The sequence below is a fragment of the Rhamphochromis longiceps genome, linkage group LG9 (genome assembly GCF_057381845.1).
Source record: "Rhamphochromis longiceps isolate RC_006_pf linkage group LG9, R_longiceps_female_GT1.1, whole genome shotgun sequence".
Classification (NCBI taxonomy): domain Eukaryota; kingdom Metazoa; phylum Chordata; class Actinopteri; order Cichliformes; family Cichlidae; genus Rhamphochromis; species Rhamphochromis longiceps.
Window position 1 is genome coordinate 24,872,310 of NC_140565.1, and position 26,020 is coordinate 24,898,329.

The 26,020-nt window shown below is 41.1% G+C and overlaps 1 protein-coding gene across 1 annotated transcript in view; it reads right to left on the bottom strand.

The window, feature by feature from the left end:
* Nucleotides 1–26,020, bottom strand: part of tmem108 (transmembrane protein 108) — a 67,291-nt gene that overhangs the window by 6,285 nt on the left and 34,986 nt on the right. Inside the window, exons 2-4 of the mRNA XM_085419027.1 lie at nucleotides 22,985–23,068; nucleotides 5,222–6,433; nucleotides 4,036–4,187 (exon numbers count right to left, since the gene is read on the bottom strand). Coding sequence (XP_085275153.1) covers nucleotides 4,036–4,187; nucleotides 5,222–6,433; nucleotides 22,985–23,024 — 1,404 coding nt within the window. The 5' untranslated portion in view covers nucleotides 23,025–23,068. The remainder of the gene's footprint in view (nucleotides 1–4,035; nucleotides 4,188–5,221; nucleotides 6,434–22,984; nucleotides 23,069–26,020) is intronic.

The window sequence follows — 26,020 nt, forward strand, 5'->3', positions numbered from 1 at the left end:
CCGCTACGTGATAGTCAAAGGGATTTTGCAAGGCCAAAATATCTTATTACTGAATGTTTATTTTCCACCTGCCCACCCAACTACCTTTCTTACCAAAATGTTTCTGGAATTAGCCCCATTTCTTCCTAACTCTACCGTTATTATTGGTGGTGATTTCAACTTAATGTTAAATCCGCTTATGGACAGATTTCCACACAGCATTGCAACTCCTTCTCCTCAGGCCAAAGCGCTTCATGCTCTATGCGACGAGTTTGGACTTGTGGATGCTTGGAGATATACTCACCCCTCCGATAAGCAATACACATTTTTTTCGGCTCCGCATAGGTCCCAAACTAGAATTGATTACTTTTTTCTCCCGAAAACTGACTTAGGTTCAGTAGTATCGTGCGACATAACAAGTATAATCATCTCAGATCACGCTAGGGTAATCATGGATCTCGATCTTAAAGCTGCGCTTCATAGGTCCCGCCACTGGAGGCTTAATACCATTATTCTTAAGGATGAGGAATTTACCTCTCACTTCTCTGCAGAATTTAAAGCGTTTTTGGATATCAACACCCCCTCAGCTACTACTGCCTCTGTTTTGTGGGAAACATGCAAAGCTTATGCGAGGGGCCTAATTATTTCGTATTCTGCGACAAAGAAGCGACAACGGATGGAGGAACAAAAATCTTTAGAGAGCGAATTGATGGATAAGGAGAAAACATATATTGCCTCCCCATCACCACCATTATGGCAAGAAATAACCGCACTCAGGTCAGCGCTGAATTGCCTTCTTACCAGAGATGCAGAGAAGAAACTTAAATACACCAGACAGAGGTTCTACGAGCATGGAGATAAGGCCGGTAAATGTCTGGCGTACTATGTTAAGAAGCGCGCAGAATCGAATACCATTGCAGCGATATCTGATGAAGGTGGCCACAAGATATATGAAAACAAACTGATAAATGACTGTGTTAAGAAGTTCTACGAAGCCTTGTACTCTTCTCAACAAGTCCCGGAGGGGGTGCAGCTGATGCATAATTTCTTCACCCAATTCGACTTACCAAATTTGTCAGAGGAACAGAAGACTGCCCTTAACAGCCCTATAACTAAGACCGAAGTGTTTAAGGCTATTAAATCACTGCGAAGTGGAAAGTCGCCAGGGCCTGATGGCTTCTGTTGTGAATTTTATAAACAGTTTCGGGATATTATTGTGGAACCGCTTCTTGATATGTTCAACCACTCCTTCATTACGGGTGAATTCCCGCAGACACTGAAGGAAGCCAACATTTCCCTAATTCTAAAGAAAGGGAAGTGTCCTGATTTGTGCGGATCCTATAGACCTATAGCCCTCTTGAATGTAGATAGGAAACTGCTTTCTAAAATTCTGGCCACCCGCTTAGAAAATTTTTTACCTGTGCTGATAAGGGAGGACCAGACAGGCTTTATAAAGGGTCGAAACTCAGCCACCAATGTTAGACGCTTACTGAACGCTATTGTAGCTTTCAAGCAAAAATCTATTGACGGCCTGGTGCTTTCTCTCGATGCGGAGAAAGCATTTGACAGAATTGAGTGGTCTTATTTGTTGTATACTCTGGGCAAATTCGGCTTAGGGGAGAATTTTATAAAATGGGTCAAAGTTATCTACAATAATCCACAGGCAGCAGTCCTGACTAATGGACTTAGGTCTGATTACTTCAACACTCATAGGGGAGTTATGCAGGGCTGCCCCTTATCGCCCCTTCTATTCGCTCTGGCCATAGAGCCTCTTGCTGAGGCCATAAGGGCGACGCCCACAATACGTAGTTTAGAGATTGGACAGCTGTGTCATAAAATAACCTTATACGCGGACGACATCTTGATTCTTTTGACTAACCCTGTAACATCCGTACCCAGTCTCATTGAGGTGATTGACAGGTTTAGCCATTTCTCTGGCTATAGAATCAATTTGGCTAAGTCAGAGGCCATGCCTCTCGGTACTCTTTTCACAATGCCGGCTACTGTTCCTTCCTTTCCTTTTAAATGGTCTCCTAATGGATTTGTGTATTTGGGGATCTTTATTACCCCGTCTCTTGACCAATTGTACAAAGCCAACTTCACACCCTTATTTGGCAAACTCAAACAGGACCTAGAGCGGTGGGCGTCACTTCCTGTCTCCTGGCTAGGACGCATTGCCCTGATCAAAATGAATGTGCTGCCCAGGCTATTGTATCCTATCCAAATGATCCCCGTCTTGTTCTCTAAGAGAGTACTGAAGGACATAAATGGTTGGCTCACCTCTTTCATCTGGAACAAGCGCAGACCCAGACTCAAGATGGCAGTGTTGCATCTGCCAAGCTCCAGGGGCGGCTTGGATCTACCTAATATTAGATTGTATCAGCTTTCTGCCCATTTAAGATTTGTGAGCGACTGGGTTAGGGGTAAAACCTCAATCTGGTCGGATATTGAGACAGCTCTGTCACAATGCAAACTGAGCGATCTATTATTTTGTAATGATTTTAACGGAATTAAGGCCCTTTGTACAAATCCTGTAACAATCAACACCCTAAAAGCGTGGCGAATTGTCCGCCGTCTTGAGGGAAGATCGAGAATAACATCAACCTTTACCCCTATAATGAATAACCCTGCTTTCCCTCCGGGTTCTTTGGACCCCGGCTTTCAACGATGGTCTGATAAGAATATTAAGTCTCTTGGTGACCTTTTCTCGGGTGGTGAACTCATGTCGTTTGAACAGCTTACCAACAGTTACGGCTTGCCTAGACAGGATTTCTTTCGTTTTTTGCAAATACGACACTATATCACTCACAATACAACCCTTGCTGAGCACCCTGAAGTATCTGATGTTGAGAGGGTTTTGTTTGGGCAACAGCTGACGGTGTCTCTGAGTTCATTTTACCATGTGCTTAATGCTTTGACTACCACTGATGCGCAGGGGATTAGAGGTGTGTGGGAGAGGGAACTGTCGGTAACCATAGATGAAGATAAGTGGGATACCGTTTGGTCTCTCGCAAAAAGGATTTCAATTTGTACTCGGACAAGAGCAATCCAATTTAAGATTTTACACAGATTACACGTATCCCCTCACCGCAGACACCTCTTCAGCCGCTCTCTTTCCCCTGTGTGTCTTAAGTGCAAAACTGATGTAGGGACTTTAACTCACTGTTTTTGGTCCTGTTATAAGCTTCAAGAATACTGGGCTGACATTACAGGTGAACTGGGGAAAATCTTCCACGTTGATATAGAGATGGACCCTTTGTCCCTGATTCTAGGTCTTCCAAGTGACCGCCTAAAAGCGGCGGCCAACAAAAGATTGTATAACACTCTAACATTTGCAGCCAGGAAAAATATCCTCTTACAATGGATCAACGATAGGACTCCCACTGTCTGTGGCTGTCGCAAAATAGTTTTTGAACTGATTCCTCTGGAATACCTCACACACGTTATACACCACAGTGTGGGTCAGTTCTATGGGATGTGGCACCCCTTTTTGGACTATATTGGACCGGACCTTTCCGCTATCTTATTCAAAGGACTACTACACACGTGATCACCACCCGGGCGCTGTAAGACTGACTCACCACCTCTTGTATGTTATATTTTGTATTTTGTATCTTGTATTATGCCTTATTTAAGAGCTGTTGTGTACGTTTTGTGTTTGTACTGTTTTGTTGTTCTGTGTCTACTGTCGAGACACTGTCGTGTTAAAGGAAAATCTGCAATAAAAACAATGATGAAAAAAAAAAAAAGACTACTCAGTATACTGACACTGAAGCCAGTCTTTGAGATTCAGTTGCTGCTGTAAGTTTAAGTGAATACTTGATGTGAAGAACTGTCTAAGAATCAGATGCCCTGAGGAAAAATTTGAAAAAATCCTCGTTAATCGCAGCGGCACAGCGTCATGCTCATGGACATGGATCCTCTTGTTGTTTCCATATTCATTAAATGCATTCTGCTGACTGATAGCGAAACATCAAGTAAATGTGCGGCCTCTTTAAGTGTCTGCGGTGCAGAGCAGTAACAGAAAGGCAGCCTAACAGTGTCAGTAGTTTGTACCTCACTCTCCAGAGTGTGTATCTCTCTGGGCAGCTCCACGGCGTGTCTGCTGAAGTAGTCCATGGTGATGGCGTTGTTCCAGTAACTGAGGTTGTTCTCCTGACTTGAAGACTTTTTCTTCCTCCTCATGCAGCACACAGTCAACAGCACAGCTACAGCGGGCAGAGGAAAAAAACGAGGCTCAGCACAGAAACGGGAATAGCTGCTGCTTCAAAAAGCCTCTGAAATCACCCACACCTGCTGCTCAGCAAGAGCCTGTCATGTTTCAGGACAACATGCTGCAGTTGGAAATCAATACTGCAAATTCTGAGCTGCCAGTCGTTCGGTGAAAATATACGAGAAGGCTTTCAGGAACCAGAAAGTAAAAGTACTTCATTTTCAGTGGGCTGGAGTGCACAAAATTATATTTTGCCTTGGGTGGAATAGCTTTTCACCAGTGAAAACCTTTTAAACCAAATTAATTTCATAAGGAACGGCCCTGAAGTGTAACTGGAGGCAGTCAAAAGGGATTCTGGGAAATCTAGAAGCTGACTGAGATAAACAAAGACAAGAAAAGTCAAAACTTAAGAATGAATTAAACTCACTTCAGAAATGTAATAAAATTACTAATAATGGTTAAAATATGCATGTGTTATAACAATGTGATCTACAATATAAAATACTGTGACCTGGTGCGGTGTCATTTTTTCCAATAGTGAGATGAGAGGATTAACACATAGGCTGCTGCTAAACCATTAAGGGTTGAGCACAAGCACATTAAAAACCAAAAAACACACAAGATGTTACCTTTTAAATGATTTTCATGCAGCTTTTCTTAAACTTTTTAACTATGGCATGTGTAAACTTAAATTGGATGAAAGAAGGTGGAAGCTAAATCGATAAAAAACAGGTCACCACAAGCAGGTGAATGTAAAGAGGTTAAATATGAATCTCAAGCCACAACCAAACAAGGGAAACCCACTAACTTAGATATGCCTATCTAACTAAGCCCATTTCTCTTTTTCTTCCCACTCTTTATGTGAAACTACACGGTGGCTTCTGTGGCTTCTTATTAAATATACAAGTGTGAAGGTGGTATAAACTCTCTGCAGTGCAGCAGACGATTGAGATTCTTTAAATACCAAACCATTTCTTTCAGACAGAATGTGACTCTCTTTGTTTTCCAAGCTGTTCTGGTTTTACTTACAACACGAGGACACGAGCACACTGATGGCCAGCACGATCCACACGATGGCCATCCTGCTAAAGCAGATGTCCTTTTGGGATGACGTGGAGTCGATAGCAGTGCCTGGGTTGTGGCCAGGTGTCGCGGTGGTGATTGGCAACTGTGTGATCTGGAAGTTCCCGCTGGTTGTGGAAGTGGGCTCTGAGCTGTTTGCCTGCTGTTCCATCTTGACTGATGTGCTCTTGGAGAAGTGCTCCCCATATGCAGTTGCATTCCCTAGCAGGTCAGTGCTGTTACCTTGGACAGAACCTTGAGACTGACTTTCCACAGTGGGGATGTCGTTCGCTGCAGTGCGAGTGGCGGGCGTGAGTGTTGAATTCTGTGTTGTGACGCCCGTCACGGTGGACGGGGCGCTGGACGCAGTGAAAGTTTGATTCTGTGGTGGGCTCTTGACAGTGACAACCAACTGAGCAGTGGGGGGCTCGTCCACTCCATGCACCTCGCGAAGGGTGATGGCGTGGTGCGAGGATCCTACAGCGTGATTCCTGAGTTTCAGGCCTCGTGCAGCATCAGCATCGACTGAGAGTGAAGAGGGGGGCTGCAGGCGTGGAGCATACCGCTGCCCGAGTTCCTCTACACTCAGCTTCTGAGGCCCTGTGTGGTTTGCATCGAGTGCATCCCCTTTTTCTGCTCCAGAGCTGGACAGAGGTGCTAGGGGGTTTGGGGCCCCTATAGCAGCAGATTCCACATCTATATTTGGCCTCTCTGCATTAGGAAATTTAGGACTGCTGCTGCTGCTGGCCTGGTTAGTGCTGACTGTAACTGGGTTATGGGCCCTGACCAATTTGTGCATGAGACTTCTGTTTACAACATCAGAGCTGGGCTCTTTGGGGTGATTCACATGACTGCCAGTGCTCACAGTGTTTGGGGTGACTCTGTCATAACTGGGAGGATCCTCACGAGCTAAGTTGGAAGCTTGGGCAAGCCGATGCAAGTGTAAAGGGGGAAGAGCAGACGTAGGAAGGAGGGCATTTGTGGGTTGCATGCCTTTGGGTGACCATTCCCCGCTACTCGACCCCTCCTGATGCCAGTCCAGGGGTGGAGGTTTGGGCGAGGACAAGGGGCTGCTGTGTGTGACTGCCATGTAGACAGAGTCCTGGGATGTGTGGCTGAGGTACAGCTCCTGTGCTGATGACACCAGTCCTGCTGGCAGTGCTAGGAATGCTAGAACACCTGCAGAAGCAAACAGAATAACATAGAAATCCTTTTTAGTCTCACGAACTCTTGATTGTTTCCTGTAAAGTTGATTTTTTAAAACTCTTTTTTTTCTCCTGTGCATTTTGTTTAGCAAACCTTGATGAAGCTGCAGCCCTGCGGCTATAACTGACTGCTCGGCTGTTTAGTTGATAAGTGTGGCATTGTCTTGCATTCATTATGCTTCTTAGCCTTTAATCTACTGAAGCGTTATGCGTGTCAGTCACCTAGTTTAACTAGATTGCTTTATTAACTGCATTATTCACTAGAACAGCGCTACTGCGTGTATCTGTGCATGGATAAGGTGGCAGCTGGGACGGAGAGGATGCTTCTCTCCTTGGACACGCAGTTCTCTTGTAATAAAACAGTAAGATATAGCTGCAAATAATATTCTTAGCAATCCAGTTTCTATAAATGTTCTTGTTTAAAGCAAGACATCAGGAAAAAAACAAGTTTTCTCATGTGTAAGTCATTAATTTGTCCTTTCAGACAACATTTAGATTTATTTTTTTACACATTTACCATTGGACAGCCGCACAAAATACCTGAGTAACCAGTAAAGTACCACATCTATATTAGTTAGTCCATCAGTTAAAACTTGGTTATTTCCTAATTTATGAAGTGTTACAAACCTTTGAGTTTGGAATGTCAACAAGCTGAAACTAGAATTTTTAACCTTACTTTAACCAAAGTTTACGGGGAATTATGCACTCTGGTACATTAAATATATAAGGTCTCATTTGCATATTTAGACATGACATAAAAAAATAGAAAAATAGTAATAGAAAAAGATGATTTATCATAAAGGAAAAATGCTTACTCTGTTCACCTCTTACACTGTCCTTTGTCATCATAAAATAGAGTCAACAGTCAGATGGTGAAATGTGTCTTGTTAGTAGACATAATGACTTCTAATGATTTTCCTACAATTAATACAGTAGATTGATTTATGACAGTCTCAGTGTCAGTATGGCCTACTTAAAATGCTAAAGCCATCTCTAAGAGCTTGACAGATTTGCTTTCTCAAGCTCAATCCCGTAAGGAGGCTGCGTAGTGACAAGACATTAGCAGGTGCCAGCGGGGAATAGTGTTATCTAGACAGCTAGAAAGTCATAGAGGGAGGAATGTGAAAGGGCTTATTAATTTCCACATTAACTCTCTCCTTTCCACCCCTTATTTATACTTAATCACAACTAATCCGACACATTAGCAGAGTCCCCACTGTGCAGACTCTATATTCAGACAACAGACTACGCAACAATAAATATCATCTAAATTCTTGTCTGGTATACAGTCATAGCACAAAGAAAGCACAACACGGTCTTCAATTTGAAGGTTTTACATATCAAGACATAATAAAAACATCTAGTCCTTAGCTGGTCTTATAATTAGGTAAATATAAGCTCAGATAAATTACAAAACAAGACATATAACAGTTTCTGAAAACCTAAGAACATCCTCATTGCTTCCAAAGGAATTAAGAGACTAGGTAGAAGCCAGAAGCTGCTAATTAAATGCTCTTGATTAACTGTTAATCAGCAAGTGTGAGCATCTTTATGAAAGCAGAACATCTTGTCAGATGCTAAGGAGGCATGAGAAGCAACTGGTGCCGCCCATCAATCTGGGAAAGGTTAAAAGGCCATTTCCAAACAATGTGAAGTCCATAACTCTACAGTTAGAAAAAGATTATTCACCAGTGGGAAACACTGAAGACAGTTTACAATCTTTGCAAGAGTGCACATCCCAGCAAATTTACCCCAAGGCCAGACACTACAAAAAACAAAACCCACAAGAACTACATCTCAGATTCGAAATTCCTCAGTTAGCGTGTTAAATGTTAAAGTTCATGAAATTACAATTAGGAAAACAATAAAGAAGCATAGGAAGGCAGAAGAAAGCCGCTTTTTTTTCTAAGAACATGGCAGCACAGCTTAGGTTTGCAAAGTTGCATCTGAACAAACTACAAGACTTCTGGAACAATGGCCTTTGGATGGATGAGACCAATGTGGAGATGGCTGGCCATAATGCACAGCACCACACTAGCCAAAAACCAAACAGCATATCGGCACAAACACCTAATGCTGACTGTCAAGCACGGTGGTGGAGGGGTAATGATTTGGGCTTGTTTTGCAGCCACAGGACCCGGGTGCATTGCAGTCATTGAGTTGAAGTCCTTTATATAGTTAAGTGAGTAAGTAAGGCAAAAAATTATTTATAATTTTTCAAGACAAGAATCACAAAGTGTTTCACAAAAAAAAAATAAAAAATAAAAATCCAGGGCATTTAAAGCAACACAGACAAAAAGTAAGACAAATGCAATTCACAGAGTCCACAGATCGTAGCTGTATTAGCAACGGTGTAAAATGCGAGTACGTAGCAGATTTGGTCAGAAGTCTATCTGCGGCGTTTGAACAACCTGCAGACGTTCCAAGGAGTTTTTGCTTAGATGTATAAACAATGAATTACAGTATGCTTGGCCCGATGCACAATGCACAGCAGCAAATCTGCAGAAAGGATGAAAAAGAAAAGAATCAAAGTGCTGTGATGGCCAGTCAAAGTCCAGACCTCTGCCTGACTGAAATGCTGGGAACTTTAGAGACAGTAGAAAGTACATAAACAAATGCCTGCGAAGTACTGAAGCTATGGTGTACAGAAGAGCGGGCAAAATTCCTCCACAACTATGTGAGAGACTGATAAAGTAATACAAAAAAAGAATTACTTTAAATTACTTTTGCTAAAGGTGCCTCTACAAACTACCGAATCATAAGTGATGTTTAGTTTTTGACACAGTGCTTCTCCAGTTTGTCTTCGTTATTGTTAAATGAATATGACATGGTGTGATATTTCATCCGTGACTGATCATCTGAGGTTTATTTACCTTATTTTAAAATCTGTTAAGGGCTAGATCGACTATATCTTGATCATTAGGAATGATACAGGATGATTTCTTTTTAAAACGACTGCACGTTAGTGTGTTTTAGTCACGGTTACTGAAATAGGGAAGCGATTAAGTTAGTCTGACACCAATCACTGGCTTATTGCTTCATGGTTAAGACCAGCATTACTTAACATTTATCTTAATGACAACAAATGCCACAAACAGACCATTATCAGTGTGAGATCACTCTTCAACTTCTCAGACCTGTCTGTGGCACTTGGGTCAAATGTCATTCCTTCCGTCTGCGGATGTCCAAAGTAGGAATGTCGAAAGATTCCCTAAACACTCAAGAAATAGTGTATTTGATAGAGGCCATATATTTATTTGCTGCTGATAAAGTGGGGTTTTATGTTGTTGTTTTTTTGTCATTAATAGGAAAGCATGTCAGCTTATTTTAGTGGCTCATTTGAATGTTTCTACCAGTTTATGGTAAATCGAGTGCTGTGACACATGCGAATGAGCTCTATCAGGCTTTAGTGGGATCAGATTTGACTGATTACACTAACGATCATCATTCACAATCTTTTATTAAAAACTGGCTTAAAGATTAGACGGAAAAAAGGAAAATACAAAATATTTATTCTGTTTAAATCTTATTCAATTTTTATGTCTATTATAACCTTAATAATATGCAATGGTCATGCTGATGACAAACGAAAACCTCAACAAATAAAAATGGAAAGGGAAAGAAAACAGCTTGTGTACACAGGCAGAGCTGTAGACCCTCAAACAAGTAAATTTGAAGTTAATTCATTAAAAAAATACCTCAAAACACAGTCACGAGGTACTAATATGACTGAGAGGTTATGACCATCATTAAGGAGCAATGGATAAAGACAGAAACAGAAATCTGGGTAGAACGTACAACAAAGAGCTGCAGTAAGAGATCAAATATTATTAGTAGTATAATTTATTCGCCACAGGAATATTTTTTCCATTTTCTTCCATGAGGGGTTTAAAATACACTCGGGCAGAACCCCAAAGCACTGACTATTTAAACTCAGCCTCTGAATCATTAATCATATTCCTCCATACTCAATCACACAGACTTGCAGGAGAGAGGGTCCAGGCACTGCCTTCCATTAACCAGGTCTGTCACGTCTCTAATCCACAGAGCCCGCTCCAGACCAATGTCTGGGGAGACAACACGCGGGGCCATTGTTGATTTATGGATGCTCTATTTACCCTCAAATTATCTTTTAAGCAGGAGAATAAAATGCAGCCTGTCAACTGTAAGGTGTTTAGTCTTTTACTGATGCTGGGTAATGTGAATCGTGTGCATATTAGGACAAAAATCAACCTCCGAAACGAGGCCGAATCACTGAATCGGGACGAATTAAATAGTGACTCCTTGGATAGGTAGGTGTAAGATGTCTCCGTGCAAACTGAAACCACGTAGATGCAAGAAGGCTTTAAATAAGGAGATAAAAGAGGTAACGGAGGCCGATTAAGAGAGAGGATGTTTATCATGACGGGGTCTGGCTTGAGTCATGCCTTCAATCAGTACACAAGCCTGGCTGTCACAACCCGGCAACCTGACACTCTGCTGCTGAATAAAACATAGCGTCCGTTTATAAAGTTATGTCAGAAATGAACAAACTAAATGCACTGGCACAGATTCTCCCAGCTAGTTCAAACATGGGCTTCTCTGATCTGTAACCAGCGTGGAGATTAATATTCATTTAGGACTTTGCAGTTTAGTCGAATTATATTTTATTAAACATCACATCTAAAATGTGAAAAGGGCCAAAACTGATTTTTTTTTTAAAAGTTAGCATGCACTGATGTCTGACTGCCCAAATATTAATTAGTGCAGGACACAAAATGAGGTCAACCTTTAGATTCTGTTTTAGAGGTGTGGAGATTTATGATTTATTAGCTTTTCTGAGTGACGCTCTTTCTGATGTAACCATGACATTTACTTTTATAATTACTGGGGACCAGTATGCTTTTACACTGGTGGATTCTCATATTAAACGTGGCTAAAGGTTCAAATATTAAGGTCAGTGCAAGCCGACCTGCTGTAAACACTCGACACTTGGCTCTGTATGATGTCAAAGAGAGGATTCCCTTAATGTCGTCGTGTCAGGTGCAGAGCTCTGTCCTCCAGTGAGGGGCAAAGAAAGTTGGCTAAAATGGATCAGGTGGCCAAAGAAGGCGGCAGGCATGCTTCCAATTCTGTGATCATGTGAGATGAAAGAAAAAAAACATTACAGGACTCCTTCAAGGCTCTCTAATTGAAATTAGTTTTGTGTGGCAAGGTGTTTCAGTGGCTAGCACTACTGCCTCACAGCAAGATGGTTCCTGATTTGAGTCTGTGGCCTTCCTGTGTGGTTTGCATGTCCTCCCTCTGCCTCCATAGGTTTCCTCCAACAGTCCAGAGAAAATTAGGTTTAACTGGTGATCCTAAATTAGCCGCCATCGATGGGCAGAATCAGAGCTCTGAATGGTGCAGAGAAATGACACGTGGTGGAGTTTCTCACCGAACCAGAAGAAGTATAACTCAATAGAAAGGAAATAGATTTATTTGGAGTGACTGCATGAAGAGTCACTGCTGCTGAGTTTCTTTGAAATACATTTTCTGAACACCACAAGGCAACTTCAATTTAGTGGCATTATATTTAAAAGAAGACGGGCATCTCCACAACAGTTATCTCCAGATACCATAAATATCAAAACTGGACAGCTAGCAACAAAACAATTCAAGTAGTGCCAGAGGCCAGAGGAAAACAGATATTTGATTTTGTGGGGAGCAGTTATGAGACCCTCATGGCAGATAACTTATGCAATAACTTATGCTATATTGTGGCTGTAGCTTTGCCTGTGCATAATTAATACATTATTATGAACAAGGTGGTTTATTATACTGTAATACTAAGAAATCAATGGGCAGCCACCAAAAAGGCTTTACTGCACCTCAGCACTGATCATTGAACCTGCAGGCCTCTGCAGGTGGAATTCTTACATTATTCCCTCATTTTGCTTTGATGACTGTGCTGCCTAACACGTCGGTCAAATACAGTTTAAATCTGAGGATGTCCACAACACACTCATCAATCCATTCTGCTAGTTTTAAGGGTTAGTTTGCAGTGATCCTCACAGCAAATGAGAGCCAACAGGTCCCCTCATTGTTGACTGCTTTGGATTTTTACGTTTTGTGATATTTTTCTATGCAGTATAGCATAAACTGACTTTCTTATTAAACAGTGGTGTGTTTGTGGTTTGAAAAAAAAAAGAGCTGAGACATGAGGAGCACCTCCAACGTCTTGCTTGTTGCTGTATCCCTACAACTGACTCTTCTGTGTTCAGCTGAAGACTAAAAGTAGCAGCAGTTAAATATAAAAGCATACACAATGACACAGCACGGCTGAAGGAAAATGTCGGCACTCCAACTGATGGTTTAGCCTTATTGGGCAGATTTAATAGGAATAAAATAAATGGAAGATGGTGACGGGGTAGTATGTTTATTCCTTTCTCTCTGAAATAGACTTTATATGCAATGCACCCTCTGACGTCTGCTTTACATAAACCCAGATTGCACAGGAAAAGTTACGTGTTTAAAAACAGGAAATATAATAATATAATAGGTGAGTTATCGTGTTTTCTGCCCTCTGCTACACCTGCATCTTTATTTTTTTCTGAAAACAGGAAATCAACCTATTCCCGACCTGTACAGTCTGTGTTGTTGAATTTCTGTGTCTGCAGTGATTACATGTACCTGCTTGTCTTTACACATACACTGTGCTGCACACTGAGCCAAATGGGTGTAATTTGTCATGACGGCTGTGTGTGCATGTTGGCTGTTTTCAGTCTGACATGATATTTTCTCGCAAGCAGAAAAACCCCCACAAAAGGAGTCAGACCACTTTCAGTGGCGATGATGAAAGAAGGAGTGAGGAGGCGAGTGCGGAGTTTGAACCTTCGCTGGTGAACTGAGGCTTTTTCTCCTTTCACGAGGAGGAGCCCGTTTATCACTCGCACCAACCTGTTGCCTTCGCTATCTATGTCACTCAGACGATCACCATCAAGAAAAGCACATGCTAATATCATGAAGACAAATAACGGCCCGGCTAAAACTACTGCGAGACTGTGCCCTCGTTTATTTGACTAATGGTGTCAACCTGTTTTCCATTATAAAAGCGCAGGGTGTACAGAGGCAGAGAGGGAGGGAGGGGCAATTTATGCAAGAAAACCTGCTGAATTAGGGCTCTTTTGAGTGCATAGGAAAACCGGTGACATTCGCTGAAGTCCTCCATTGAAGCCACGAGGGACATCAATAAATCATGTTGCAAAGCAGGCACCTGTGCGCTGATCCAAAGCAGGCTTTGTCCCACTACTCATTCACAATTAGATTGAGAGGCCAAAGCCTCTGACTCCGAATCTAAAGTTACACTGTGATAACCTAACATTTGCTCCTGAAGCTGAGGAATCCTGCCTTATGTTTTGAAGCCACTCATAAGCTAAGACTTCAGTCCCACGGAACAATAATCTTCAGGTGCAGTGCATCATGAATCTTTTGGCTTAATCAATCATACCGATGCACTTAGTGTACGGCATGCAGGCTATCAGTGCTTATGCACTAGCCTGGCTGCATGATCAATCCTAAAGGGGGGGTGGGGGCTACTCGCAGAGGAGGCTGGGATATTTATCTTTCTTTCCAGGGGTCACCTCCTGCTACGTGCGACGGAGAATGATGTGGCTATGACGTGTACGGCGACAATCTGCCTATGAAGCGGGTTCTGGAGGCAGGCTGATTGTGCCGTATCATCAGTGGGCAGCTGCCAGTGCCACTATTCAAACTGGAGGCTCTACAGGAAGCCAAAAATAGGAGCTGCAAAATCATCCATCAATAAGACTCGTGAGTCGTGGTTCGTCAGGCTGTACTTCTGAAATCCTTCTGTTCTGTCATCTCCCTGCTCAGCAGCATAGCGGGGAGTAACAGAACAGTACGCAGGGAACAAAAAGCCTAGATTCAATGAGAACCTAGACCAAGGTCAGGTTTATAAAGAAAAAGAACTGCAGCGCAAAGTTGCATTAAGATAAAATACCTGACAAGATAAGAGATAAGATAAGATAGAACTTTATTAATCCCTCGGGTGGGTTCCTCTGGGAAATTCGACTTCCAAAAAAAAGCACAGCAACGACCGAAGTTACAGTTACAGAATTGTTATTGTTATATATATATATATATATATATATATATATATATATATATATATATATATATATATATATATATATATATATATATATATATATATATATATATATACACACACACACACACATAAATACAGAGACAAATATAAATAAAATATACAAAGGGGATAAATAGAATAAATAGGAATAAAAAATAAAAATACAAGTGAATTGCACATTTCAAGTATTGAGTCTATTGCACTGTTGACTATTTACAAAAAGTATTGCACAAGGTATTGTACAGTGAGGTGAAGAGGCACTACAGCTTAGTTGTACATTTTCTGTCTATTTCTGCTCTGGGTGCTGTTAAAAATAACTGTATAAGCAGTCTGTCTGTTATCCAATAGAAAAATAATTTGGGTGTAAACTGAATCCTTAGTTAATCAGTTAGGATAACATCTATTGATACCAATACTATTTTAACTTCATTTCAACTTTTCTGTCAGAAAACATTTTCTGTCTCTAAACAAAGTACAAAAACAAACACCTGTGATGTGATTTGTGACTCTCAACGCTTTATTTAATACTTGAGAGGAAATAGATGAAAAATAAATATAAATATCAGCTATTTATATAAAATAACATCACGTCACAGACTATTTTAGCTCCAGACTGTGGTGGTTCTAAAATGTCTTATGTAGACAGTAGTTACCAAAATTATTAGATTAGAAAACTGTCAAAAACTTTGACAAAACTGAAAATAAGATTTTTATTTATTAGTCAAATAATGAAGTGAATTCATCTTTTTATACCCAAATATTGTGCTCAGTTAAAGTCAAAAATTAATCAAGCACAATATTTAACTAAATTTGTCTCTTCAGGAATGCAAGTAAATAACTCTAAGTTGACATCTTAATAAAAATAATAATAATTTGCTTAACTATACTATTTACAGTTATATATTTATATATTCATTTATTTATATTTTTCCATTAAAAGTATAATTTCCAAACCCTACCAACCCTACTTGTGGATTAACCATCACAGAAACATCAAAAATGATTTTGGTAATTACCAATACTGGTACTTTAGGGCAGCTGTGGCATAAACCTTACATTTTGTGCTGGTCTAATACGTTTGTTAAACTTTGTATTTTGATTTGTAAACCAATAATCTGTCTACATTTTCCTAGTTTCCAGCTTAGATAGCAGCTGTTTTACTTCAGAATTTCAAGAACTTGGTACATTTCAAAGGTTTTACTCCTTCATAAAAACCTCTTCAGAGCTTTTTGGTGTCAATTAGAATAAAAAAGGTTGAGCTGACATGTTACACGTCGCTCCAACAGGCCGATGACACGTGCAGGTGCACAGTGCTGTGCACGTCTGAGGATTACCCTTTGATGGCTCTGTGATATACACAACTAGATCCAGTGCCAGTTTAGTGGATTTCATCCACCTCTCTCATTCCTGTCATTAATTAAAGACGGAAAACCATTTACTGTCACACCGACGGCCACTATAGGATCACCAGTTACACTGACAAGTATCTTTGGACAGGTTCAAAGATAGAGGCTTCCTCTGGAAGGCGACTGACGCACCACTGTGCTGCACAGCTATTTGTTATATTGGTTAATTTAACTACACTATTAAGGTTATTTAGTCTTCTCTGCTTTCTACCTTCTCTTAGTTTAGTCCAAGGTAAATGGACTGTAATTTATACAGCCCTCTTTTACTATCACTGTGAACCCAAAGCTCTTTTTACACTGCAAGCAGAATCCACACACACATTTCCAATCTTCACCCAGGTAAACATCAGAGGGTACTTAGGGTTTAATATCTTGTCCAAGGACTGTTTGACCTGAAGCCCCGCGGTGTTTCTGAGGTTCCTCCTTAAAAATGACAGGCCCAAAGTGAATCAACTGTTTCTCTGCGATTACAAGCTCTGTGTAAACTATATTGGTATCAAAATAAAGCTGACACTTGTGAGACTTCATCAGCAGTGCAAGCAGAGGCCATTCTGTCAAACTAACTGAGGATAAAACACAGAAAAGTATAAAGGAGTTTTTCCTGGCTTGGTCTTTTATAGCATATAGCTCTCTTGAAAATTTGATGCAGTAGATCCTTTGGGGTTCAACAGGTTAATACAGAATTTGGGAGCTGGGGATTGAACTGTCAACCTTCCTAATAGTAGGCAACCTATTCTAAACTCTAAGCCATCATAACTGACAAGCTTTTGGGTGGAGGTGGGAGCTCTGTGATTGGAACAAATAGAATTACTTGCACTATTGCACACTATCCACACATCTGTTAACCTATTTTTATTTACAAAAACAAACAAAGAAACAAAAAAAAACAACAACTTCAGAGCAATTTCAGATTCTAAAGTCGACTTCCACAGTTGATTGTGCATAATTAGACTAGACTAGATTAGACTAGATAATTAGTCTTGATTAGACTTTATTGAAAAAGTGGTAAATGGGCTAGTTCTTTGCTGAATAACGCTTCTCTACTCTACTTGAACAATTTAAAGCACTTTATATAACATGCCTCACAAGCACTTTTTTCTGTCATCCACACATTCATACTCTGATGAATGCATCGGAAAGCAGCACAGGGTTCAGTATCTTGCCCAAGGATAATTAGGCATGGAGAGCCCGGAGCACTCTGGGACAGAACAGCCAACTTTCCAATTAGTAGATGGCCTGTTCCACCTCAGGAACAACAGGCTAAACCACAGGGAAAGTCACAAAAAGTGACGATAAAAGAGTATTGGTACCAATTTTTGGTACTTTTACCTGCTTGTGAACAATTCCCTTGGAATCACAAATTCTTTACAATCAAGCTGAACAAGCAGCAAAAAGAGAGCCGTTGTTTTTTGTATTCAAATGTTTTTTTTAATACATGTAAATGAAGTAAGTTTATTACAACCTCCGTGTCCTAAAGAGTGACTAAAGGTTGAGATCTATCTTTCTTTATAAGAGGTGCGGCAAAGGTTTTTTAAAAGTGTTGTTAGTCAGAAATAATGCCCGTGCTGCATTAACAACCATAAATCCACAAGCAGATTATTTCTTTGTGATCTCACTGAATAAAATCATTAACCAAAATGTCTGATATGCAAATGTACAAGAACGAAAGGGAATTACTGTATGTCCACTATGTCTCGTAGTCTAATGGGATAAACATGCCAAACCGCTGGTTTAGAAGCTCCAAATCACTAAACCACAGCCCATAATTAAAGATGTCCTCCTCACCGCCCAGCCGACCCTCCGTGGATCATATTTAGCCTCATTTATGCTAATAAAAACCACTCCACGGTAGCAGACAGCCCTCTGTGGGATTCCCCTTCAATCCTCTGGGGCAAACGAAGATGGCTTTATCTGCAGCTCTCATCAGAATACCAATGAGCCCATATCACACCACGCCAGCACACACACAGCACGGCTCGTCTCCCCCAGTATAAAATCAGTCCATATCTCAACTTTTGAGGAATAAAAGCGGACAGAGCCGAATCAAAGTAATCATAAAGCTTAAGAGAAGTTTTGTTAAAGGTAGTCCAAGCCTTTAATTTAAAGCTTTGACGTGCTGTCACAGAACCACAGAAACAGATCGGATCCATCAGCTTCAGGCGGACAAAACCCTTTATCAGCCGAGAGCTGTCTGACTAACTGCTGCTAAGATTTGATTATCTCGCCTGGACAGCGAGCCATCAGCCCCGACTGACTTCAGTGGTCCCACTGCACTTCTGTAACAGTTTCTAGTAGGCCTGCTGTGGTACTACTTCAATGTGTGCCACTACAGCTGCTACCATTGGTTACTGTACCTATGATACCACCAATATCTGCTTTAATATAGTTGGTAATAATAAAAAACAAATAAAAAATAATAAAATAGAGTCTAAAACTATGAAGAAGTTTCACACCCCAGCTCCTCTGTGATTACTTCTTTTGAATTTGACCAAGTGGCCGCCTCTGAAGTTTAATAAGTTGGAGTTAAAAAGTGCCCGAAAGCTCCAGAATTGAGAATATATTCACAGAAATGTTGTAAGAAAAGTAAAGATCATTCCCAAAAGTGTGCTTACATTATATTAATAGAAGACAATAAGCATAAAAAAGCTGTGATGAGTATTGCTAAAGCATATAGTTAGGTCTGGATCAGGTGACCCTGAATCTTCCCTTAGTTATGCAGCAATAGGTGTTTGCTGCTGGGGGATTCCCATGATGCACTGAGTATTTCTTCTTTAGTCACCTTTCTCACTCACTATGTGTTAATAGACCTCTCTGCTGCATCACACTTCTTATTCATCTCTGTCTCTCTTCCACAGCATGTCTTTCCTCCTGTCTTCCTTCTCTCGCCCCAACCAGTCGCAGCAGATGGCCCCGCCCCTCCCTGAGCCTGGTTTTGCCAGAGGTTTCTTCCTGTTAAAAGGGAGTTTTTCCTTCCCACTGTCGCCAAAGTGCTTGCTCATAGGGGGTCATATGATTGTTGGGTTTTTCTCTGTATGTATTATTGTAGGGTGCACCTTACAATAGAAAGCTCCTTGAGGCAACTGTTGTTGTGATTTGGCGCAGTATAAATACAATTTAAATAAATTTGAACTGAATTAAATCTTTGTAAATCTTGAATTTCTCATAAATGACTGGACTCGTGTTGTGATTCTACCATATGACAAAATGCCTTCACAAATCATGGTTTAGTCGAGAATTGGCATCCATCAAAAAGTGAAAAGCAAGCAAAAACATCAAATAACAAACAAACCAATGAAAAGAGGTTCGTTAGCGCATTTAGAAGTCATGGAAGTTCACCAGAGGCTTCAAACCACATGCAATAACCGGCAGGAAATCACTTGGATCAAATAAAATACAATTATTTCCATAATCCCAGTGAGAGATGACATCCCTAATATAGCCATCTCACACACACAGCTCCGAGTGTAAGTACAGATGCTCCACCCACCAGCTTTGTTTATGAGGGGCAGCCAATCAGAAGTAAGTTGGCTATAAAAGGATGAACTGTGAATTATGCAAAGCGCTGATAGTGGAGTAGCCCAAGAATAACAAAGTCGAGCTGGAAATCAACATAATAAGGCCCCTCGGAGACAAGCTTAAGATCAAAATCGATCTGAAGTCTGTTTCATAAATGAGTGGAGCGGCTCAGCAGACAGATGAAATTGGGGTTGTACTGGGAACCAGATTGCAATCAGTGAAACGGAGTACAAGGAGGTATTTTAGAAAAACAAACCGCCACAGTATATAAAATTCCAAAGGAGAAAAAATGCTGATATACTCACTAAATGCTAATATCCTTTTACTGCATCTATTTGCCCCTAATAATGCTGCAGTCCACCTCCTGCTGCAGTCCACCTCCTGCTGCCGTTACACCTCCTTCTTCCCTTTAATATGTATGGTACTTCTATTCAGAGTTGCACTGAGACGTTTTCAAAATGTTTTTTTGTTCTGCAGCCCTCCTTTGTATCCGCAAGATACTTACTTTCACACAAAGGCAAAAAAAAAAAAGGCACATGCCATGAGAGGAATCATGTGCCTAAAGCTGCTCAGTTAATCAGGAAAGCCACTCATTTTAGAATTAACATTTCTGTGACTCACAATAGAAGCTCAAACTTAGTATGAGCATTGAATTAGCTTGTCAGTTTGAATCTGTGTGAAAGGGCCTTTCAACTGTACTGCTGGGAAGCCGTTTTTATTGCTACAACTGCTAATCTCGCTCGTGACTTGGAAAACAAGAAAAATCCCAATATTCTTCATTTTGGAACGACATATGCATGCGTATAAATAAAGTGGCCTCCTTACAGTAGCACAAAGAGCCTAATTCCTTTGGTTTGCTTCTGGGTGTGTCTCAGCAGATAGATGAGGCACATCCTCTGGGACCTGTGGGACAGTCCCGGAGAAGGCTTCGATATGGGCAGGGCGGTGGAGAGGCGGAACAGGGAGGTCTGCAGATGTGGGCTCAGAGATAAGCGGCAAAGCTTGGGTAACAGGATAATGGCTTCCTGTTTGAATTTGAATTGTTTGTCAGCTTATAGCAGCTTTGAACGGGGACGTGTTTATCTGAAAATCTGGTGGAGAGAGAATGCGAAAACAAGAACAACAAAGGGTCCTTTTGCTGTTTACTGGGATAATGATTTAGCTTCGTCGAGTGTGACAGCAGCACCGCACCTGACAGGAAGACGAGAGATTAAACAGGAAGTTGTCTGGAATCTGGGCGGAGCGCTGAGCAGCAAATCTGCAATTACACAGAGTCACAGACGCTGACAGCGTCTTCGAGAGAATTTTGGCATATTCACTTTGATAGTGGCTTTATAAAGATGACAAAGTATCCAACAGCACGTTTCAAAAATACAAGACAAGAAGAAGTCAGATGGGAAGATTTCTCAAGCCCTGTGTACTCATTTACACATTGCACCAACTGGCCTTTTCAAATTTTTATTTATTCTAGCTTTGGAGGCAAAAACTCAATTTTCTAAAACAAATTGTGACACTCACTGTCCCGTTATAATATGGGATTATCTGTCCCAGTTCTTCTCTATCTGAAGCATCCCTGTTCATGCCTGCAGCCTTGAGATGTTAAGGCACATCTGTCTCTAGCAGATGGCTCATCCAGAGAGAGAAATGAGAAACAGATACAGGTGGGTCTCTCGTCTCTGCACACTTGATTGGGGAAACTAATGGAAAAGTTATGCGCCCGAGGAAATTCAGGACTGGACTCGATCTCCAACTGAATGCATGACAGCAAACTGAGCTTTAGATTTACCAGGACAAATTCAAAAATAAAATCCACACAAACCTAGACGACAACTTCAACTCAAACTTCTTCTTTTCAGGTTAAACGGCTGCAGGGTGACCTCCCTCCACCTCTGCACCAGCTTAAAGCACTCAGCTCACAGTGGTCTAGTCCAAGTTTATCACTTCTGAGGGATTGAGACAGACTTGTCAGACAGCCTTGGGCTCCAGCGCCCTGAGGTGGAGCTTGGGGGTGAATACCAGATATCATCAGCCCTTTCAGCTAACAGTCCTGGAGCCTGGTGGGTTTCAGTGTGACCAACATGTTCCATATTCATGTGACATTCTGCGGCGGTAGCCTGCCAGAACTTTGTACATCGGGCCTTGATTCTATCCTGTGAATTTAAAACAGCACGGACATAAACTGACAATAACGGGGGGTCCAGCACTGTATGTACAGCATCTGATGTCCACAAACAGGGGATCCCTGACGGAATGGCCTTCAGCTATAGAGGAATTTATATAAATAATTTTCTTTTCTTTTAGAAGATAAGTTGCCAAGAGATGCAAGACTTAAAGTTAGAGAAATTATGAAAACACTGGAATAATTTACTGGCAAACGATGAAGAAAGCTGCCTTCTGGTAATTACCACATTACAACAGCTAACATCTGGAAAACTTAGATTTTCTCTGAACACTCCAATATAACCAATTTGGGAATAGCAGCATAGATATAAACTGTATATCAAAGATGGACGTAGCCCCCTTGACATTAACTGTTGGTTAGTGAATTCGAGTTTTAAGGATTTTTATTTTGTAAATTCGCATTTGCTAAATTGTCCATAAGTCCACATTTGGATGATAGGGTGAAGTGGTGGTGAAGTTATCAGCTAACACCAGACTCCAGACTATATAGGGGGATTACACAGAAATGAATACATGTTAATTAGTGGACTGGACTGCTTCTTGTATAATGCTTCCACTCTTACTGAGCATGCAAAGTGCTTTTGGACTATGAACCAAACTCAGCTGCTCACACATATACAGACATCAAGCATTTGCATAAATTGCCAACCAACAACTCAGGATTGAGTATCTCGCTCAAGGATGCTTCGACATGCAGACCAGAGAAGTCTGAGAGTGACCTTCTGATTTTTGTATGCTACTTGGTGGTAGGATATAAATATTCAAAATGATATTTTGAATGCTATTTTAATTAAAAAGGTTCCAAAAGCAAAAATATAGTGAAGAAGTCAAATTCAGTCACTTGAGCGGTGATGTGACTGAGCAGAGAGCTAGTGGCTATACTCCTCTGTACTTAATAGAGGCTGTAAAGCTTTGATACACTTTCAATAAATTAGTCTTTTTGTGAACATTCAATGTCCATTGAAAATGTTAACATTGGGAGTCTATAGGGAGAGCCTCTAGTGCCCACTCAAGCAAGTGCAGCTTTAAAATGGCTTAATTTTTCAGTCCTCTAGGTTAATGCTTGACTCTAAACCATTTTTTGCTTTCATTTTATCTTCACCTCTATGTTTCTATGTTAATGCTCCATATAAATCAAGCATGATAAAGCTGCAAATAAATAACCGGAATGTTTTAGAACAATTTAAAAAATGGTCGCTTTCTTCAAAACCAACCAATCTTTCTGTTTTGCATGTGAAACGTTGACTGGCTTGCTGGGCCTCCCTTTTAACCCCCCACAGGCTTTACTCACTCAGCAGCTGGCAGCGCAGGACCTGTAGGCTTGTCTTCATGGTATCATGTGATCCGGCTCCTCCTCCACAGTGCTCATGGTTCTCTGAGAGAAACACAGCAAAAAGAAAGCAAGGTGAGATGAAACTCAGGGCTTGGATATCAACTCGCATTTAAATGATCGTTAAACGCCAGTGTGATAAACCGTGACTATGCATGGAACGCTTTTAGCAGAACAGACAGGGGAAAGGACGAGATCGCAGACAACATCGTCCAGCTTAACCTTGACAGCTTAATCCTTGTAATGACTGCCACCCAGCAGTTACACCTGTGAGAGCAAATGAATTACATATTTCACAAATCCAGGTAGGACTGCAGTGGTGGTCAGCCTCAATGGTCGGGCTGCAAATCAGCATTGGCATCCTGCAGGCTGTGCTGGTCAGTAAAACCAATTATGGGGCATTAAACATTGACCAGTGAGCCTTGTTCTGAGACAGCCACTGCGTGTGTGTCAGCGAGACCAGTACCCAAGGGCGCTCTTTAGGAGAATGACTCACTGATGGCCTTCTGCTAAATAAAAGGCCATATATACACACACATATCTCTATTCACCCCCGGAGGAGTGTGCGTGTGTTCATGTTTGCCTCCTTTTGTGGATATGCCCCCTCCAGGTTTAGGGCTCTGCTTGCGGGCAACCTGTGCTTCTGTGGGAGACGTGTGAGATAAGAGGGACAGATAACAAAAGCACACTTTATTTCCCATAAATGTAGTCCCACTCAGAGAAATGAAAAGAGACAACACATTACATCTGAGTCATCCAGTTTATCGCTGTCACTGGAGAACATTTTAATGCTTGTAAACTAGTAGAGACCATAAATCTGAATGCAACCTTAAGCAATTTTATAATTTATTAAAAAGACTGTTAAGTAACAGGTAAGGAAGCAACAGATACATAAAATAACAGATACATAGATGGATGTTTTTTGTAATATATTATATGACATTCAAATATTTAAATTGCATTACAGCTGTGTTGCTAGAAGGATGCTTATATTGATTGACAGCCGGGTGCTGCTAGCTGTCTGCTAGGCTAGCAAACAGCTAGCAGGTGTAATATCTTAACTGTGTTTGTTGGTGTCATTTTGAGTCTTTTTAATGCAATTATCTGACAAATAGCATGGTTTACCTTGCAGTCACTGTTGCTAACAGACTGTTTAAGAAGTCTGTGCTTCAGTTTTATTTGATTATTGTATTAACTAGCGTCAGTTAGCAGATGTGATGCACCTGTATAGATGGACACAGCTTGCTAACCAAGCCTGCTAGTGTTAGCTAAACATTAGCAGGAACAACATTTACAGAAACAATCCTAAACAAGAGAAATCAATGGCTGGAGCAGTATGGCTAAAGTTTTAAATAGAGCCTATATATGGGATCAGAAAATAAATATATATTGTAAAACATACACCCTTAGCATTAGTACTCCAGTACTATTAAGAGACTGGAGGATTAAGAGTAGCTCCTGCAGGTACAACTGCCAGACACAAAACGTGGCAGGAAAATGTAACTTGTTAAATTTAACAAGGGGAAGTCATAAACATGAAATAATGGAGACAAGCTTCTATCAAATTACAAACGAGGAAAACAACTGCAAAACTGTAATTCTCCCGGCTCTATTTCCATGTTACAAAAGACAAACATAGACTAAAATGACGGGTAAAAAGAACATAATAAAATACGCAACTAAACAGGCTATCGTGACACATCATTAGATGACATAGACTCTCAATTTTGCTCTCTTTGCTCTCAATGTTTAGAAAATGAAAACAGAGACGCTCGCTGCTTCACTGCTCTTAACTCACAGCTTTGACTATAATGATATGAGCTTGGTTGTAATGGGCTGCAAGAATACAGTAGTAGAAGAAGCAGCAGCAGCAGAAAATGAGTTTTTCAGATATACACGTATGAAGAAATGGAACTAGCTACAACAGTCCCAAACCCATCTTCACTTTCATATGACCATGAGGATGCTGAGATGATAGCATCTCACCACCATAGCTCCCTCATGTGCTTTAATTTGTTAGCGTCACGTTCCCGGCCTAATGAGCTCAATGGAAAGGTGCAAAGACAGCAGCTGAGCCTCTCTACATTAATTACGCTTCATCAGTGCTGCCAAACCGGTGCAGACTCATATTGGTGATCCTTAACTTGCAAGGCACAAGTAGTGAGGCTATGGGTAGGTGGATGGAGGAGACAAGATAATGCCAGGTGGTGTTTCATGTATACTAGTCATCACAGGGGAAAGGAAGTTTTTGTTGAAATGCGATTCAGCTCTTCTGGCCTCCTGTTGTGGAGCTGGCTCATGGTTCAGCTCTGTGCACACCAGCAGGTAAAAGATAATAGCGCATGACAGTCAAGGTCACGGCACTGCCAAAAATCCCAGACAGGATGAGAGGTTCATTGGGAGCTGTTGACAGATTTGATGCTTAACACTCGTTCACCAACCTGGATTCAATATCACTACCTCAGACTTCTTTGCAGCTGGGATTAGAAGGGATTGCAGGGTGGCTGTAAGTCACAAATGCAAGCAAAAAAACAAAAAACATCTGTTTGCAGAATACAGTATGCTTAAGAAAGCATGTCTGGTTTAAATCACTCTTTAATTAATTCAAGAACCAAATAATGGGGCAAACTAGAGCAGCAATCAGTGACAACAGCCATGATTTTGGTCAGTGAGTCTCTGCATGAAAGAAGTAGCTGGGATGGAGGTGGGTTACAAAATGGCTTGCAACAACTGTAGGCACATCATAGATTAGATTTGTAATGTGGGTATGCAGAAAGGTTTGGCACAGAGAACATAGCTACAAGTAGCGCTTTCTGCTGTGTCATGTCATTGGCCCAGTCCAAACCCAACTCTGTAGCTTATTTTTTGTATTTTTACTTAAAGCAATACTGAAAGCCACATAAAGGATGGATGTACATTCTGGGGTCTAAAAAGCGAAGACAGTGGAGAAGAGCCTTAAAGCCTGGACTTTTTCTAACAGGTGGTGACTCCACTGGT